Here is a 20379-nt window from a genome sequence, read left to right on the forward strand (position 1 = left end):
GGCAAGGAGAGTTGTCAAATTCCATTATCTTTCTGTTTGAAATCGATGTCCATTACGGTAAAAGACAACAGCATGAAATTTTAATTCCCCTTTTTGCTACTAAAGGAGAGAAGATGTAGCTCAAGTTAGCGTTTTGAAGAAAATAACACTTTTGCTACCAGGAAATGAAACAGCAGAATATATTTTTCCGATAATAAATACAGCATACCTTACTCTACTCAAGGACATGGGGTATGCTGCAATTATTTTGTGGCTTCGCAACAACACAACTCCAAGAGCAGACAAAGCTGAAATCGTAGGGTGGAAAACTTGAAATGGTCACCGAGCAAAAAAACAATTGTTGAAGTTTCAACTTTCTTATTACAGTCATATACCAAGCTAATTAATTCTGCTGACTGACATCTTAATTCTGAACAAAAATACGTATCACAAAAGAAAACAACAGTTGACTGCACCCATGAAATGTGAAAGGAAATTGAAGATTTACTCTTCTTCTGCAACGACACTGATCTCACCCCTGTTCAACATGTGATAAAACTCTCTCACCTTCCTCTGCTCATTCCAATGATGCATCTTCCACAGGCCACCAGCGAACAACCCAAGCGTGATTCCGATACAGATCTCCTTCACCAAACTTGGTCCTTTCAAGGTGGCATGAGCAATCTTGTGAGCAGCCATTTTATACTGAAATCAAGTATATCTAACCTGCAAATAATGGAAAATGCCAACAAAAGTTGCAAGGAGGTTAATAAAATGTTAAGTTTTTGTTAACTTCCAAGTAAATTAGTAAGCAGATAACAAATTGATCATATGATATAATAATGTCAGCAAGCCAACTTGTCCTATAAATATCCTCGAACAAAGAGACCACCAATTAAAAATACTTTATATTCATTCCTACAGTCCTACTTATCTCTTCTCAATAAAATATTAAATTCCACTACACACTAGCAACTAATGTCCATTGTTCAAAGGGCATCTCCAATAAGGGGGTGTAAACCATACAAGATATAAAGTTTACACCACCAATCTCAAAAATACCCTCCCAAACTTCGAAATTGAGTGGAGAACTATCAAGTGGTGCCTAAGGATTATCAAGTGGGGATATCTTCATTCTATACATTAGTGTTTAGTGAGAGTCGTAAAATCCTAATGGCATCAATGTGGAGCCAATGCAGAGGTATAATTTTACACCCTCCATTGGAGATGCTCTAATGTTGGAAATTACACATAGTAGGGATGTGTATTCTCCAAAGGAAGTATTAATACCCAGTACACAATAGTTAGTAATTAGCCAAGCCAATCGAAAACCTTGTCCCCCTCCCCCTTCTCTCTTTAGTGTTTAGTGAGAGTTGTAAAATCCTAATGGCACCTATGTGAAGATATAATTTTACACCCCCATTGGAGATGCTCTATCCTAATGGAACCTATGTGGCCTGGAGGTATAATTGTATACCCCGCATTGGAGATGCTCTATCCTAATGGAACCTATGTGGTCTGGAGGTATAATTGTATACCCCCCAATCGGAGATGCTCTAATGTTGGAAATTACAAAAAGGGAATGTATTCTCCAAAGGAAGCAACAATACCTGCCACACAACAGTTAGCCATTAGCAAAGCCTATCAAGGCTCCGCACAGACTACACCATAGATAATAAATGGTTTCCCCAAAATCATTTTGAAGGGAACTCTGAAGTGATGTTATTCTAAACCATTTCAAAGAATAATTTTCAGTAAATGAGGCACTTCTAAAACGATTTGCTCCAAATCATTTCTTCCTCTTATTCACTTGGGGTGACCGCTTCGTGTCTGCGGACCATTTCGAGTACACGATTGGTATACAGGAAGTCCACTTCATTTGACATAAAAGCATGAAATAACTAGTAAAGTTTCCATATAAGAACAAACAGAACTTTCTTTCATACAAGCAGGACAAGTAAATTCAATCAACAGAGAAACGAGTGAGCACCCAAAAGGCCACGCCATTTTTCCCTCAATTATCGTTAAGCATACTTCGTAACATATGTACAGAAGTAAACTCTAACTCATAGAGCCAGTTAACTAAACAGTTACCAACATGATATCCTAATCCACGTTTATAAGACGAGGTCAAACAAGAAGAACCCCCAAAATTATACACCAGAACCAAAACAAAACAATAGAAGCACCAAATCCTCTATGCTTAAGGTAAAATGAGGCATAAAGTTTTAAAAACTTTCACCTTTAATGTACTAAGCTTCCACAAAGACACAGACCCACAAGAGCGTACTATTTATATAACGACTCTCGTGGATGGGCTTTGTGTTTTAGGACACAACAAACCATTCGTCTTCCACTGTCAAATTGTCAAAATGAAATTGTTAATTACTTTAATAGACCCATTTCCCAATCGCAAATAAAAAACATACCCAATTCTTGATATTGTACTAATACAAAAATTAAATATATATCACTGAAACAGCTCTAACCAATCAATTAAATCCAAAAATAAACAAGACCTATTTCATATAAACACTATTTACCACTCAGGTTTGAACAAAAGTCATAAAAGTAAAATATATCAACACAATGTATATTCCATTAGCAATGAAGCAATTTAGATCTATTCATTGATTCTTAAAACATGAAATTAGATTAAAAAGATTTGGATGAAGCAAACTTACCTTAGTGATTTTGAGGATGAAGCTTGTCGCCCTAACCACAACGAGACGGAGACAAAAGAAATGTGTTTGTCACTTTTTTCCAAGCGAATTCCAGTGTTTATGGACAAGTTTTTACGGGTACTGGGCCCGGATATGGACTATTGATGGATCGGGTCCGGATCAAGTATGGAAATGGGCCTTCATTCATGTTGCCCATCGGTGAATCAGTGAAGGCAGTCTCATATGGGAAGCTGAAAAAAGGGTAGATTCTCTCTCTCTCTCTCTCTCTCTCTCTTTTTTTTAAATGGAATTTTTATTGATACTGATAAGGAATTTTACAAATAATTAGGACAAGTGTACAACAAGCTGCGCCGCAAGTCCTTTCTGAATAGTAAATCCTATTCTTCTAAAAACAAACTCGTTAGAATCACCGTCATAACGCTATCGTCCATAACTTTCTCAAGTCTCTTGGAAGCTCAACAGATTTTGTTCCAAGAAACCGAAAGTGTCAAAACTAAACGGAATGAAACAATCTTCTTTGGTTAGCCGTGCAAGCTTCCTCATGCTTTTCCATCTTCCCCTCGTCCGCCGCTTGCTCTCTTCGCTTCTCCCACCACCTCAAAGACTCCATTCCCAAGCCCTACCAACGGAGAGGCTCCAGTTACATCAACACATGCATGTCTCATTCGGATCTGTAAGAAAATTCACGGGAACCTCCTTCTTCACTTGTACCCCAGCCCTCCAAAATGCATCACATAAAATATCTCTGACATGATCATATCGGTATTTGAAACCTGGAAAATATCTACAATGTGTTGCATAGTCCCCGAAAGCATATAGTCTACCTTTTTGCAAATAGGGCATAGACCACCATCAGAGTACAAAGGAATCATGAGATGGTACCAGAGAATAGAACGATACTCCACCGACGACATACGCTGTCTAAGTCCCTCCATCTGAATAGCAAGTAGAAAATCTTTTTTGCGTGTTCTCGACCGCAAGCATCCAATGATCCGCCCGACGAAAGGATAACACAAACTCCCTCTCAAGACCAGCAACAATCTTACCATAGAATGCTTCCGCCAAAACTTTTTGTGGTTTTGAGGTTTTTCTTTTTTTGGGTAAACAAGGTTTTTATAGAGGTACCCTACCCCTTTTTATTGAATTTAAAAGAACTAAGCTACTCTTTCCCTAATGCATCATCAGTTACAATCCTCCTAAGTTCCTCAGAAAAAGAACTAGGCTCTATTTCCATCTAGTTTATATTTGGAATATGTGAAGCTAACAAATCCGCTAACCTATTAGCTTCTCTAAAAATATGGCATATAGTAAAATGCTCTATTTGTTCCTTCATTTCTTCAATGCTTCTCATAGTCTTGTTTGCTACCTATGGGTGCTTTCCTCCACTCTGCATGAAGGAAACCACATTGCTGGAGTCTGTTTGTGCTGCTAGCCGTGTTACATTATGTTTATATCCCAATTTCATACTTTGTTCCACTGCCTGCAGTTCGATCATAGCAATACTGTGATAGTGAGACTTTCCATGTGTCACTGTTATTACTACCCCACTATCATCTCTTATAGCAACAACCCATCCTCCTTCCTCCCCTTGAAGTGTTCCATCAGTGTTTAAAATGTTGTTTCCCGCTTGCATATCTTAGTTTCTCTTGTTATCACCTTAACATTTACATTCTATCTTGACACAAAGTCTTGTAGTTCTGCTCCTTGTTCCATCTTCAGGCTCAGTGAGTGAAGCTTTGTCTTTACATCTTGTAGTACTTGTTGAATGATGTAGTCTGCGCTATTATGTTTATTCTTAAAAATTCTTGCATTTCTCTCCAACCACACCCAATACACAAACCCATTCAACATTAGTTTGATAACATCTTGTTTCCCACCCTTTTCTTCACTTATCTATACCACCCATGTTATTTCCAGTTGCCAATTGCTATGCCTTTGTCTGTTATACCTAGCGTACCTTAATAGTTTAGCCCATATATACTGCGCAAAGTTACATTCAAAGAATAGGTGATCCTTTGTTTCCTTGTGTCTCTAGCATAGCACACAGAGGTATGTGGTGACTACTTTTTGCTCCTTCAATTTGCTCATTGTTTTCAGACTACCCTTTAATGCTAAGGGCATCTCCAATGGAGAGTGGAAAAATCCACCTCCACATAGGCTCCACATAGGCGCCATTAGGATTATACACTCTAGAGAAATCCCAAATACATAAAGTGTATATTTACTATTTGTGGCTATTCCAATGGTAGGTGGAGGCAAATGTGTAAAAATAGATAGCAACGGACTTAAACTGTCACAACCCATTCAAAATAATGTAAAATAACGGATTTGGTCCGTCGCAAAAGCTTAAAATAAATAGTGGTCCACTTTCAAACGTCATTCAAAGCAACCTCCGTGTTTTTAATAGTTTTAAATCACTGAGCGACGGACTTAGACCGTCGCAAACAGAAAAATAAAGCTTCAAACGTGTGTTGAAGTGACGTCCGAGTTTTTTAGTTAAACAGACGTTATTTTAAGTGACGTCCGGGCTTTTTATTAACTAATAGCAAGAGGGGAAATTCCCCACCCTCTCTATTAGCTAATACACTATTACCTACGGTATAGCACCCCCATTGGAGAGAGTTTTTTGATATTTGGGGTGTAAAATTTCCACTCTATACGGTTTACACCCCCCATTGGAGATGCCCTAACCAAGTGATGAAGGCATGTCTTGGTATCTTGTTAGTAAACCACACCAGCTGGTGCCAGTTTATCTGCTGTTTTGAGTTTCTTATATTCTCATATGTGTCCTTCAAACTGTAGTCTCCCTTTATCGAAATAGTCCATACCAGTTCATCTTCTCCTCCCACTATATCCAATATTTCCTCCATATGCATTATTATGATATCAGGTAGATGTCTTCTCACACGATGGGGGATGTTCCACTTGCCAGTTTGAATCAGTAAGTTGATTGTGGAGTTCATTCGGCATGTCGAGTCATGTATGAGTGCTTGAGGGAAATACCGTTTCAATATTCATGCAGGATGCCATGGATCGGGCCAAAAGCTAGTCCTTTTCCCATTCCCGATTTGGTGCATGACAATGTTTGCGGCTTCTTTCCTTGTGTTCAGTAAATTTCTCCAATTCCAGGAGCAGTCATGTGGTACTTTCAATTGCCAGAAGTTCCTCTCTTTAATCAAATGCTTGTGCACCCACTCTACCCATAGAGTATCTTTCTTGTTCAGGAGCTTCCATATTTGCCTCATGATAGCAGCTATGTTAACTTTATCCAGTTCTCTCAAGCCCAAGCCTCCTTCGATGTAAGAAGTGCATACTGCATCCCAACTGATAAGTGCATGAGATTGGTCGCAGTCAGGCCCACCCTAGAGAAAATTCCTACATATCCTATTAATTTCTTTCATAGTACTTGTATGACTTATAAATACAACAAACTAGTACATACTTAATTGATTGAGTATAGATTTAACTAACTATAATCTCCCACCATATGTAAGCAGTCTCCCCTTCCAATTCTGTGCTCGATTTGTAACCTTGGTAATCAGAGGCATACAATCAGAAGCCTTGAGTCTTGTTGTGATGAGTAGTAATCCAAGATATTTGACAGGCAGCTCTCCTATCTAAAATCCCAACACCCTAGCAATTGCACCACATGTACCTTGATCAACACCAGAGAAGAAGATGGCACTCATGTAAATGAGCTTAGGTTATTCTTCAAAGTTGTTGTTGTTCTAACATCCCCTCCCATAAAAGCAATCAAGTCGTCAGCAAAGGATAGGTGAGTGATAACAGGGTTACTGCACTTTTTGTGAAGTTTGTATTGTCCAGTATTAACACTGTGAAGCATTAATTCAACAAAAAGGTCCATCACCATCACAAACAGATATGGGGATATGGGATCGCTCTGCCGAATCCCATTTCTTCCTTGAAAGAAACCATAGGGTGTCCCATTCAACAAAATGGAATATGTAGGTGTCTCCACACACTTTCGAACCCAGTTAATGAACTTCCCAGGCACACCTAGTCTCTCAAGAACAAACACCAATGATTCCCACCGCACAGAGTCATAAGCCTTATTTAGGTCAATTTTTACTGCACTTCTCGGAGGCCCCACATCTATATGGTAGTTATGTAGCAGCTCCTGTGACAACACTATGTTAGCTTGGATACTTCTTCCCTCAATAAAAGCCGACTGGTTATTTGCAACTGCCATAGGCATCACTTTCTTCAATCGACTTATAAGAATCTTCGATATCACTTTGTATACTACTCCACAACATGCAATCGGTCTATAGTCTCCTAACGATGTAGAGCTGAGCAGTTTAGGTACTAGAGTGATACATGTAGTGTTTACCTCCCTGAGCATGCAGCTTGAAATGAAGAAGTTTCTTATTGCTTTAATGAGATCATCTCCAATTATTCTCCAAGTGACTTTGAAAAATAAAGAGGAGAACCCATCACTTCCAGGTGCCTTGTCACTGCCTATGTTTGATAGAGCTTCTATTATTTCATTTCTTGTGACCTCCCTTTGCATCTCATTTGCCATATCTTCAGAGATCCTCTGCTTAGGGGCCATGCAATCAAATAAGCCAAAGTCTATATCTTGCATAAGATCTGGACTGTATAGCTGCTTGTAGTATTCCACACACTCAGAACCAATCTCACTTATATCTTGGATGGTATTTCCATTGTCATATGTCAAACAAGTGATTTTGTTCATTATTCTTCTAGCCTGGACAGATTTGAAGAAATACTCAGTGTTACTATCGCCTTGAGTAATTTCCTGGTCTCTAGATTTTTGCCTCACCATTTCTTCTTCTGCCACTGAAGCCTATACAAACTCTCGGATGACTGCTCTTTCTTGTACAATCAATTCTGCATTTAATGGGTCTATATGGAGTTTTGTTTGTACTATATCCATTTCCTTCCTCTTCTCATGCACTCTTACATTAACATTCCCCAATCCTATGTTTGTTCCACTGAATTAGAGCTGCTTTTGTGATTTTCAATTTCTTCATAAACATATACATATGGTTTCCAACAACTTGGCTCTTCCATGCCTCCTCTACAGTATCAAAGAACCCTTGTTCTCTTGCCCAAAAGTTGAAATATCTAAAAGCTTTTCTTGATTGATTTCTCTGTGCTAAGGAGTAGATCACCATAGGTGTGTGATCTGAGATTGCACCTACATTCAAGAACTCCGCTTCATAATCCATAAACTTTCCAATCCAATCTGAGTTTATCATGACTCTATCAAGCTTACAACTTATCCTGTCTTCCTGCTTATTGCTCCATGTGAGATAATTCTCCTTGTATCTCATATCGACAAGTCCTGCCATCGATACACAATTAGCTAGGTCCACAAACTGTTGATGTCTTACTGGTCGCCCTCCCACCTTTTCTTGAGCACTCATGAAAGAATTAAAGTCCCCCAGTGTAATCCACGATTTCTGTATAGTACATGACAGGTCCACTAAACTGTACCATAGGTTTTTCCTCTCTAAATAATCAGTACTACCATATACACATGACATGATGAATTTATCTCCTCCATTTGTACTAATCTCTACTGTTATAACTTGTAACTCTGTCTTGCGTACAATCACATCACATACATTTGGATCCCAGCAAATCCAAATTTTGCCCAAGTCACTGTATTCATAATTGGTCACCATCTTCCACCCTGTGCAACACTGACACAGTACTTGCTGTATGTTGCTCTCCTTTACTCTAGTTTCAATAACACCCATTAAGCTAATATCATACTTCCTAATCAGTTCTTTCACTTCAGCCTGCTTCTGACAGGCTTTATTAAAGCCCCTCACATTCCAGCAAGCTGTATTAATCATTTAAGTCTTTGGGTTTGGTTTTGGTGGCTAGTTCTAGCCACTTCTTTACCTGGTTTGGTTGTATTGCGTGTTCCAGAACTTTTCCCATGTTGAACTTGTTTTCCATGCTGCTTACTGGTTCCATTGTTCTGGTCATTTTATTTTGGTGTATTCTGTGAAACCATAGTGGTTTGCTTCTTGTTGTTGGTTGTCGCTGGCAAGCTTACTTCCCCAGTTTTTTTTTCTCCATGTGTCGTCCCTTGTACCAGTTGTAGTCCCACCTTATTCACTGCTTATCTCTGAAATAGTCACCTCAGTCACTTCTACTGAGCTTGCACCTCTCTGCCTGAATGTATGTTTCTTTTTAGGTGATTCCCACCCCTCCTCTCTATCCACAACATGGACTTCTTGTACCTCTGTATCTGTGTTCTTTTCAGTTCCTTCCACTACTTTCTGTAACCAGATTCCCTGATTTTTTTTTTTCTTATCATTTGCCTCCCTTATGCACCTAGGGCATTTTTGCTCTGAGTGTCCAAACACTGCACATATACCACACATGTACTCAACTGGAATATTGAATGCCCTCTTCTGATCAAGCACCACAGTACGTGATCTCTTTTGGGTAAGTACATTTTGCGTCAATCTCGACATAGACCCTTGCAAAAGATGTTCTTGACATTGTTTCAGTTAACTTGTCAATGAATAAGGGCTTGCCCACTGCACTCGCCACTTGACTTAAACCCTTCTTGTTCCACATTTCCATGGAGAATTTCTTCAATATAATCCATATAGGAACGACCCCTTCTTGTTCCACATTTCCATGGAGAATTTCTTCAATATAATCCATATAGGAATCGTTCTCAGTTCCTTTGTTTCTTCTTCAACAAAGAGTTTCCATGGTCACACCACAAACAGCTCACTTGCTATGTGGAATGACCCAATGTCCAGAACAGCAGCTCTATCTTCTGCTTTGTTAAACTGAAAGGTGAACATATTTTCCCCATAGGTTTTCATGGTAAAGCTCATGTTTTTCCACGTTCTAGACACAATGTCTTTCACATAGTTGTAGCCAAGTCTTTTCCCAACAAAGCAGCCAACAACTAGATTCTCATATTTCTTTATGAACTTGAACAAAGTCAGCAGTTTTTACATGTACCACTGACTTACCATTAAACATAGTTGGTGGTATGGTATGTATTCCAGTTTTTCTTGGCCAACAGATGTTTTCCAGATCAGGGATGCCCATGTGCTTGGTTATTTGTGCTTTCCAGTACTCAGGCTGTCATGGTTGTCATTTTGCTTATCTGGGTCAGCTCTTGGTTCTTCGATTTGGGCTCGATTTGTATTTGGTTATATTTTTTTCCTTGTTGCCCGACACTTCACCTAGAGCAACAACCAACACCTTTTCTTTAGTTGGGGGAGAGTCTTGTTCCACTCTCTCAGCTAAAAGGTCTTGATGAATCCGAACCATTCTCCTTTGGACCAACTTCTCGAGTGATCCAATTCCATACTTCCTTACCAGTTCACTCTCAATTTTTTCACATTCCTCATCTTCAAGCTCTCTAATTGGAGTATTTGGGTTTACAGCCTCACGATTTGGTCGATTTTTCATGTTTTTGTGTTTTCTTTTTGTTGTGTTTCTATTTTGCCCCTAAAGAGGATATCACACTTTAGTGGCCACCATTTTCAAACAAGCTTGTAATTATATACACCAAGATCATTTTAACTAGTCTTTCCGAATAATTTTTTTTTAACGTGTGGTGGTCAGCTAAAAAAACAATACAATTTTCAACAATGACAAATGGGGACTTACTGACTATCTAGTCACAGCAAAGTATTTTGTTTCCTTCCAAAAGATCAAAGATCGAATAAGCCATTTAAAGAAGAAAGAAGCATACACTAGTTCGTTGGAAAACGAATATGTTATGGTGCTACATCTCTTTGCTCTATTCAATTACTCATTCTCTTAATCATGTACAAAAGATCCAATCTCGAGGTACTTCTTCCTTTCTCGGGTTGGCTACGTTCTGGCGGTTCTGCCACTATATCATGGTTGTCGATGAGGTCTTGCACCTTTTTTCTCAAGGTAGCTTATACATTGTTGTTGATCTCAAGATAGGTCCCCTGGTTGAGGTGGAAGGTGTATATGACGTGATTACACCTGATTACGAAAATGATGAAGACTGCTATTTACGCTACTCAGAATGTTTCTTTTATATACTGTGGTCTCCCACGCCTACCAACAACAACATGGAGTTCCCATCTTTCGGATGAAATTCCAAGTTGACTAGATGGTTGCATAAGGTTTCGTAACTCGGGCGTATCTTCGGACCCTGTAGAGTGCCTCTTCACCAACTTTGCTATGTAAGGAAAAAAAATCTCCAACTCATAACTTATTTTTTTGAAGGCTTTTTTTAACTATTTACTTTAAATTGTATTGTATGAATCTTTAGATATATATTATAGTTGTACCCTCTTGACTCTATTTTTTGAGCATTCACAGAGTCTCCAATATTTGTTAAATTTTTTGGCTAATTACGAAAAAGTAAAAGACTAATATGGAAAAATCATATAATTTGAGCACTCACATAGACTCCAGTTTTTTCTAAACTCTATTACTAATTACAAAAAAATATAATATAAAGAAGGAAACAATCCCATCTAGAGTTTCACACATTCTCCAATTTTTCCTAAAACGATATAGCTAATTACGAAAAAAAAATAGGAGACAAAAAAACTAAATTGCTAAAAACAATAGCTTTCACCCTAAAACTCTTACGCCACAAAGAATAGTTTTCACACTAATCTTAGGTGAAGTTTAACATAATAAAGTTTCTTTCTAGAAAAAGACAATGAAATATCGAAGGAAAAAATGAATTGAGTTGCATGAACATTTACTTTCTACATTTGTTAACCTCACATGTGACTGAGACAAAAAAGGAAAAATAAAAGTCAATTAATCATAAAATAAGTAATAGTGTACACTAAAAACTAAGTGTACACCCAAAACTAAGCGGACAACATGAAACTAAGTGTACACCCAATACTATATGAAACTAAACTCAACGAACAATTAATGAGAAACCGAAAGCTGGATGCAAATGCATCGAACTAACCTCAAATAATATTTAATGGAAAATCGAAAACTTGATACAAATGAAAACACTAACTAATCTTAAAAAGTAATTAATGGGAAATTGAACTATGGATACAACTGCATTAAACTAACCTTAAAGAATAATTAATGGGAAATCAAAACTTGGATGCAAATACATCTAATTAACATAAAAAAATAATTGTCGGGAAATCGAAAACTGGTTGGAAATGCATTGAACTAACCCTCAATGATTAAATTAATGGGAAATTGGAAACTAGATGCAACTGCATTGAACTAACATCAAAGAAAAAGTAATTATAAATTGGGAACATAATGCAAATGCGTAGAACTAATCTTAAATAATAATTAATGGGAAATCGGAAACTGGATGCAATTGCATTGAACTAATCTCAAAAAATAAACTAGATGCAAATGCATTGAACTAACCTCAAGAAATAATTAACGAAAAATCGAAAACTGGATGCAAATTCATTGAACTAACCTCAAACAATAATTAACAGGAAATCGGAAACTATATGCAAATGCAACCTTATCGAATAATAAACAAAAAATCAAAAACTGGATGCAAATGCATTAAAAAAATCTCAAAGAATAATTAACGGGAAATCAAATATTGGATGCTAATGCATTGAACTGATCTCCAAGAACAATTAATAGGAAATTAGATGTAAATGCATTGAACTAATCTCAAAAAATAAATAAAGGGAAATCGAAAACTAAATGCAACTGCATTGAACTAACATAAAAAAATAAATAACAGAATTGAAAATCAGAAACTGGATGCAAATGCATTGAACTAATCTCAAAATATAGTTGTGTTATATGTTGTGGGAATGTCTCAATAAATATAGTTTTGCATTTAAAATAGTGTTTATCTTATCTATTTTCGTATGATTGGGAACGCCTTGCTATTCAAGTAGCTTTAATGAACTTCGCCTTATTAGGCAATCTCAAAAAACTTCAATCAAACTTCTATTATTAAACAACAAAATGAAGTTGAAGAAATCAAGGGCGAGTTCTTTTTTTAAAATAGATAACGGGGTTTTCACGTTATAAGAAATTTGGATGAGTGATCAATATAATATTCATATATATATAATAGTTATGTATATATAGTTTCAAATATTTTTCAGAATAATTAATATAACATCACACGTTCGTAGATAATTTTTGAAGATCCTACATAGTGAGTCATGTATAATTTAAAGAATAATTAACGGGAAATCGGGAACTAGATAATATTTTATGATGATCCCACATGGTAAATGAAACATAATTTATTTTTATGTCCTGTTTGAAGTTGGTATTACACACCACATTGGATAATTAAAAGAAAATCGGAAACTGGATTCAAATACATTGAACTGAGCTTAAAGAGTAATTAATAGGAAATCGGAAACTTTATGCAAATACAATAAACCAAACTCAAAAAGTAATTAACTCAAAATCGGAAACTGGATGTACCTGCATTAAACTAACGTTAGAGAATAACTAGCGAAAAATTATAAATTGGATGCAAATTCTTTAAAAATATTTAATGGGAAATTGGAAACGGTATGCAAATACATCAAACAAACTTCAAATAACAATTAACGGAAAATCGGAAACTGGATGCAAATGCATTGAACTAATCTCAACAAATAATTAATAGAAAATAAAAAATCGATGCAACTACGTTGAACTAACCTCATATAATAATTGGCGGGGAAATCGGAAATTAGATGCAAATGCATTAACCATTGAAATAACCTCAAAGAATAGTTAACGAAAAATCAAAAACCAGATGTAATTGCATCGAACTAACCTCAAAGCATAAATAATCAAAAACTAGATGCAGATATATTGAACTAACCTCAAAGAGTTATTAACATGAAGTCATAAACTGTATGCAAATGCAATGAACTAATCTCAAAGACTAATTAACGAAATATAGAAAAATAGATGCAACTGTACTGAACTAATCTCAATGAATAATTAATGGGAAATCATAAATTTGATGCAACTACATTGAACTAACCTAAAAAAATAATTAACAGGAAATCGAAAACTTGATGCAAATGTATTGAACTAACCTCAAATAACAATTAACTAGAAATCGAAAATTGGATGCAACTACATTGAGCTAACCTCAAAAAATAATTAACGAAAAATCATAAACTGGATACAACTGCATTAAACTAAAATAAGATATTAACTAATGGTAAATCATAAATTGGATGCAATATCTTGAGGAATATTTAACGGAAAATCAGAAACTTGATACAAATGCATTGAAATAACTTCAAAGAATAGTTAACAAGAAATCAGAAATCAGAAATCAGATGGGTCAAACTAACTTCAAAGCATAAATAACCATAAATTTGAAACTAGATGCAAATGCATTGATCATTGAACTAACCTCTAAAAATAATTAACTGGAAATCAGAAATTGGATGCAGATTTATTGAACTAGTCTGAAAGAGTAAGTAACGAGAAATTAGAACCTGGATGGAAATGCAATGAACTAATCTCAAAAACTAATTAACGAAATATCGAAAACTGGATGCAACTGCACTAAATTAACGTTAATGAATAACTAACGAGAATTCATAAACTTGATGCAACTGCACTAAATTAACCTCAAGGAATAATTAACGGAAAATCAGAAACTTGATGCAATTGCATTGAACTAATCTCAAAGAATAATTAATCGGAAATCGGAAACTAGATGCAGTAACTACATTGAACTAACCTCAATAAATAATTAACAGAAAATCGAAAACTTGATGTAAATGCATTGAACTAACCTCAAAACATAGTTCTATTATTTGTAGGGAGAATATAATGTCTCGACAAGTATAGTTTTGTATTTTAAATTGTGTTTATCATAATTCTTTTATTATGATTGAGAGTGTCTTGCAATTCAAGTAGTTTCAATATCACCTTTGTCACATTGAGCATTCTCATCAAGCTTCAATTATTAAACCTAACAACTAAAAGAAGTCGATAGGTTTTATCAAGGTTTGGTGTTTCTTTTTATTGAGAGTGGTACAAGAAATTTGAATGAGTGATTAATATAATTTTCATATACATCTCATAGCTCTGCATAATTGCTAATATTTTTTAAAATAATTTAATATAACGACACCCCGTTCGTAGGACGGGTTCGAAAACTAGTTTGTTCTCATAGCTAACTGCAACCTTTTTTTTTTAAACAAAACTATTAGTCGTCACTCACCTTTCTCATTTATTTTTTATTTCAATCTTTTTTTTTACTCTATTAATCCTTATATATACACCTTATATTTTTTATTTCAATCTTTCACCTAAGTTATATATATATTATAGCTATACCATCACCAATCTATTTTTTGGAGCACTCACAGAGACAACCAATCTCATCTAGATCTAGAGTTTCACAGAGTCTATAACTTTTCTTAAACACTATAGCTAATTACGAAAAAATAGAAGACAAAAAACTAAATTGCTAAAAACAATAGTTTTCACCGAAAAACGGTTTTCCTAAAACCCTTACGCCACAAAGAATAGTTTCTACACTAATCTTAGGTGAAGTTTAACATAACAAAGTTTCTTTCAAGAAAAAGTCAATGAAATAACGAAGGAAAAAATGAATTGAGTTGCTTGAAAATTTACTTTCTACATTTGTTAACTACACATGTGACTGGGAAAAAAAGGAAAAATAAAAGTCAACTAATCATAAAATAAGTAACAGTGTACACCCAAAACTAAGCAGAAAACAATTAAAATTGTATTGTATGCACTATATGTCTATATAGGCCTAAGCAAATAAAGTTGGATCGATTTGAAGCACCATCCACTTTGGGATTTAGACATTTAGTCATAGTTACAGATTTCAAAAACCACAATTCCGGCCACAATAATTACGACATATTCCAATTGAATTTCTGAATTTATAATTTTTTTTCAACACTATAATGGGCAAACCAAAACAAATTACATGCGGAAAATTAAATTATACAAAAAAAAACATCATAAAACATATAATAGAAAAGTTTGCAGTCATTTTTATACAAGCTCGCATGTATAAATAAAAAAATAAAAAATAACGAAAAACCAATAATGACAAATATTTTAAAATATATATAATACTACATGAAACTAAGGTCAAAGAACAATTAACGAGAAATCGAAAACTGGATGCAAATGGATCGAACTAACCTCAAATAATATTTAACGGAAAATCGGAAACTTGATGCAAATCCAAACATTAAACTAATCTTAAAAAATAATTAATAGAAAATTTGACTATGGATACAACTGCATTAAACTTACTTCAAAGAATAATGAACGGGAAATCAAAACTTGAATACAAATACATTGAATTAGCATCAAAAAATAATTGCGGGGAAATTGAAAACTGGTTGGAAACTAATGCATTAAACTAACCCTCAATGATTAAATTAATGGGAAATCAGAAACTGGATGCAACTGCATTGAACTAACCTCAAAGAAAAATTAACTATAAATTGGAAACAAGATGCAAATGCGTGGAACTAATCTTAAATAATAATTAACGAGAAATCGAAAAACAGATGCAACTGTAATGAACTAATCTCAAAAATTAATTGGATGCAAATGTATTGAGCTAACCTCAAAAAATTATTAACGGAAACTCAAAAACTGGATACAAATTCATTAAACTAACCTCAAACAATAATTAACGGGAGATCGAAAACTAGATTCAAATGCAACCTTATCGAATAATAAACGAGAAATCATAAACTAGATGCAAACACATTAAAATAATCTCAAAGAATAATTAACGAAAAATCAGAAATTGGATGCAAATGCATTGAACTGACCTTGAAGAACAATTAATAGTAAATTGGAAATTGGATGCAAATGCATTGAACTAACCGCAAAGAATAATTAACAAGAAACCATAAACTAAATGCAGCTATATTGAACTAACCTCAAAAAATAAATAACGGAAAATCGGAAATTAAATGCAACTGCATTGAACTAACCTAAAATAAATAAATAACGGAATTAAAAATAAAAAACTGGATGCAAATGCATTGAACTAACCTCAAAACATAGTTGTGTTATATGTTGTGGGAATATCTCAATAAGTATAATTTTGCATTTAAAATAATGTTTATCTTATCTCTTTTCGTATGATTAATTGGGAACGCCTTGGTATTCAAATAGCTTCAATATGAACTTCACCTTATTAGACAATTTCACAAAACTTCAATCAAACTTCTATTATTAAACAACAAAATGAAGTTAAAGGGTTTTATCAAGGACAAGTTCTTTTTTTTTTAATGGAGAGTGAGGTTTTCACGTTATAAGAAATTTGGATGAGTGATCAATATAATATTCATCATATATAATAGTTCTGCATATATAGTTGCAAATATTTTTAAGAAAATTAATATAACATCACCCGTTCGTAGATAATCTTTGAAGATCCCACATAGTGAGTCATGTATAATTTAAAGAATAATTAACGGGAAATCGGGAAATGGATAATTTTTTATGATCCCACATAGTAAATCAAACATAATTTATTTTTGTGTCATATTTTAAGTTAGTATTACACACCATATTGGATAATTAAAAGGAAATCAGAAACTAGATTCAAATACATTGAACTGAGCTCAAAGAGTAATTAACAAGAAATCGGAAACTTTATGCAAATGCAATAAACCAGACTCAAACAGTAATTAACTAAAAATCGGAAACTGGACGCAACTACATTAAACTAACGCCAAAGAATAACTAACGAGAAATTAGAAATTGGATGCAAATCCTTGAAAAATATTTAACAGGAAATTGGAAACGGTATGCAAATGCATCAAATAAACTTCAAATAATAATTAACAGAAAATCGGAAACTGGATGCAAATGCATTGAACTAATCTTAAAAAAATAATTAACAGAAAATCAAAAACCAAATACAACTGCGTTGAACTAATCTCATAGAATAATTGGCGGGAAATCAGAAACTATATGCAAATGCATTGAAATAACTTCAAAGAATAGTTAACGGAAAATCAGAAATCAGATGTAATTGCATCAAACTAACCTCAAAACATAAATAATCAAAAACTAAATGCATATATATTGAACTAACCTCAAAGAGTTATTAACGGGAAATCAGAAACTAAATGCAAATGCAATGAACTAATCTCAAAGACTAATTAATGAAATATCGAAAAATGGATGCAATGAACTAATCTCAAAGACTAATTAACGAAATATCGAAAAATGGATGCAACTGCACTAAACTAATCTTAATGAATAATTAAAAGGAAATCATAAATTTGATGCAACTGATCAGCTCCAAAAAGTGCGTTTTATTATCCTTATATTACTGCATTACAGCCTGTCTTACGCTTAACGAAAAGACAACTCATAGCTTTTATTACCTTTTTCAAAATATGGAGAATTTCATACCACTTATCATAAAAGCTGCGTCTTAGCACCAAAAGGAGCCTTAATCACGCTTATTATGAAGACCAGAAGTTGATATGGAAAAGCGCTAAAAAGTCAAAGTCAATGGTCAAAGTTAACGGTTAAGGTCAAAGGTCAAAGCCCTCAACTCAGAAGACCAAAGATGGAGGCCCTTATCTCAAAATATGACATTCTCCAAAACCTACCTTGGTCAAGAAGAAATCAAAAAGCAAAAGTGAAGTGTGAGGTGTCTCAAAAGTGATAGAAGAGGACAAATTAGTAAAAGATAGAAGTAGAGGTATATAATCTAAAAGTTAGGGAGAGAGAAAACATTCATTGCTTTAGGGTCCAAACCATTTGGTTTGTTTTAATTTTCTTGTCTAGTTTTTCAATTCAAGTCCTTTACTTTATTGTTCTTCATTTCTTTTTATTTAAATATTATTATTTTGCTTTGTTTGTTTCAATCAATCAATCTTATCTTGTTGTTCTTATTTCAATCTTCAATCAATACTTCTTTCAATGTTTTCATGTCATTTCCATACAAAAAAACTTGAGTTTTCATGTTTTCATTAGCTTAAAACTAATCAAATTTATACCAAGAGTCTACCTATTTTCTTCTTAACTCCCACACTCAAACTCGAAACAATTTAGATTGAACTTCACTTCTTACAAACTCTTTTGAAGTTACACACCAAAATCTACAACTTCAAATGGCGTTGCCGTCATGGATTGAAGGAGCAAGAGTGCTTGGTTGAGAATCTAAGGAGGAAGCACCATTCTCATATTTCCATTTCTATTTTTTTTTTTTTTTAAAAAATCGTCGTTTTATTTTGTTGTTTTTCAGTACTGATTTACTTTCTTGCAAATCAGGGTTTGGGACAAACAAGTTGGAGAGGAGCTGAAGTTATAGCCAAAAGATGACCAAACTTTACCGGAGTCGGCGGGCGACCGCCTAGGCACCTCCAGGCACAAAGGTCCAGTTTTTTGGAAGTTCGGTTGTTTTTTCATGAATAGTTGAACATCGAGCCTGGATTTTGTAATAGAGTAGGATAAATCAGTGGAACTTGTTTATAATAGTTAGAGATAAAAAAAAAACGAAAAAATGAAGGGAAAATTGGTTTTTGATTGATTTTTGTGGATGAACATGAGTTAAACTTGGTTGAAGTTGTAAAGTTACCAAGGGATTAGAGTTTTCATTGCCTTGGGAAGTTCAAGTGTGTGAGGCAAGTTATGAATCATAGCTCACACACTTTGCATCAACTTGGTAATCAACACTCTAAGTCCATTTGACTCTAGTTAATCTAATAGATTAGTATAATATTAGCTTAGTTTTAAGTTTGGGCTCTTCAAGGCAAAGTTATATAAATTATCAAAAACCCAACTTGTCAGTTTTTTTTTAGTGGGTCTTTATTGTAACTTAAAACAGGGTAAAACTCGAAAGGTTGGGCCTGATTCTCAGATCACGCGCCAACTGACGCCGCCTTCTCCTCAAGCAGCGTGTAAGCACGGCTTGAGAGGTAAATTTTAAACCTCCTCGAAGCCCAAGTAAGAGGACACCTTGTGTGTTCATGAATGCTTACGTGATTGTTTGAAATTTAATTTCCACAATGCAATTTACAGTCGCGCATAAGGCTGAACCCGAGCCACATAACAACCATTGGGAAGTCATTCCTCAATGTAGGTAAATTGTACGTTGCTTTTTTCTTGCAGCCCTAGACAAAAAAAAAAAAAAAGAATTAAAATCAATCAACTAGAGCCCAAAGTAGTCACGCTCCTCCAGAAAATGACAAAAATATAGCCACGAGGATTTAGAGTAATCAGTTACCAGATTCCGATGGACAAACTACCTTCCTCACTCCCTTCCCCCAGATTCATCGTGAGTGAGATTCTTGGTAGCACACCACTTAGTGAAGTGACTACATACTCTTCTGAGACATGTAGTAGAGTCATCCTAGTCTCACGCCCAATTGTTCCCCTGAACAGGGCATAGTAAAATATATACCAAAAGCAAAGTTTTCAAAACTCCATACTTGCAAAAACGAATTTTAATTTCTTGAGCATACATTGCACCGTTTGTGCATATTAGGATAGTTTTGGGGTCTTGTTAAAAGTGCATGATACTGCGTTCAGGCACTTCTAGTATTAGCAAAAATAAAACTTACTCACGTAGGAGAGCACGTCATCCTAGACAATCTCCTATTTCTAGTCCTCCATCTCCTAAGATGGCTGACGAAGTAGTGCAAGCTGAAAAGCCTCTCTCCAACTTTTACATACCGTTGCAAGTTGGGCCTCCATCTTGTACACGACTCACACCGCTCACGAGCAATTTTCGCATTCTACCGAACGTGTTCAA

The 20379-nt window shown here is 34.9% G+C and overlaps 2 protein-coding genes and 2 long non-coding RNA genes across 5 annotated transcripts; 1 reads left to right on the forward strand and 3 right to left on the reverse strand.

Annotated features, from left to right (window-relative positions):
* Positions 1 to 284: 284 nt before the first annotated feature.
* Positions 285 to 2805, reverse strand: LOC147516788 (cytochrome c oxidase subunit 5C-like). 2 transcript variants are annotated; one of them, XM_086589244.1, is made up of 3 exons: positions 2664 to 2736; positions 2222 to 2335; positions 285 to 705 (listed from the first exon to the last, which is right to left on the reverse strand). In XM_086589244.1, the coding sequence occupies exon 3, from the start codon at positions 676 to 678 to the stop codon at positions 484 to 486; it is 195 nt and encodes a 64-aa protein (XP_086445370.1). In that variant the 5' UTR covers positions 679 to 705; positions 2222 to 2335; positions 2664 to 2736; the 3' UTR covers positions 285 to 483. The 2 variants fall into 2 exon arrangements, with proteins under 2 accessions (XP_086445370.1, XP_086445369.1); XM_086589243.1 differs by lacking the exon at positions 2222 to 2335 and having other exon boundaries at positions 2664 to 2805.
* Positions 2806 to 7609: 4804 nt separating this feature from the next.
* LOC147516789 (uncharacterized) lies at positions 7610 to 8509 on the reverse strand. Its single transcript, XM_086593375.1, has one exon. The coding sequence runs from the start codon at positions 8507 to 8509 to the stop codon at positions 7610 to 7612; it is 900 nt and encodes a 299-aa protein (XP_086449501.1).
* Positions 8510 to 9900: 1391 nt separating this feature from the next.
* On the forward strand, positions 9901 to 19425 carry LOC147516790 (uncharacterized). The gene is made up of 2 exons (XR_015213741.1): positions 9901 to 10852; positions 18897 to 19425. It is a non-coding gene; the product is annotated as an uncharacterized LOC147516790 (long non-coding RNA).
* Positions 12736 to 14135, reverse strand: LOC147516791 (uncharacterized). Its single transcript, XR_015213740.1, has 2 exons — positions 14005 to 14135; positions 12736 to 13070 (listed from the first exon to the last, which is right to left on the reverse strand). It is a non-coding gene; the product is annotated as an uncharacterized LOC147516791 (long non-coding RNA).
* Positions 19426 to 20379: the final 954 nt, after the last annotated feature.

This window comes from Coptis chinensis, chromosome 2 (genome assembly GCF_015680905.1).
Source record: "Coptis chinensis isolate HL-2020 chromosome 2, ASM1568090v1, whole genome shotgun sequence".
Taxonomy (NCBI): domain Eukaryota; kingdom Viridiplantae; phylum Streptophyta; class Magnoliopsida; order Ranunculales; family Ranunculaceae; genus Coptis; species Coptis chinensis.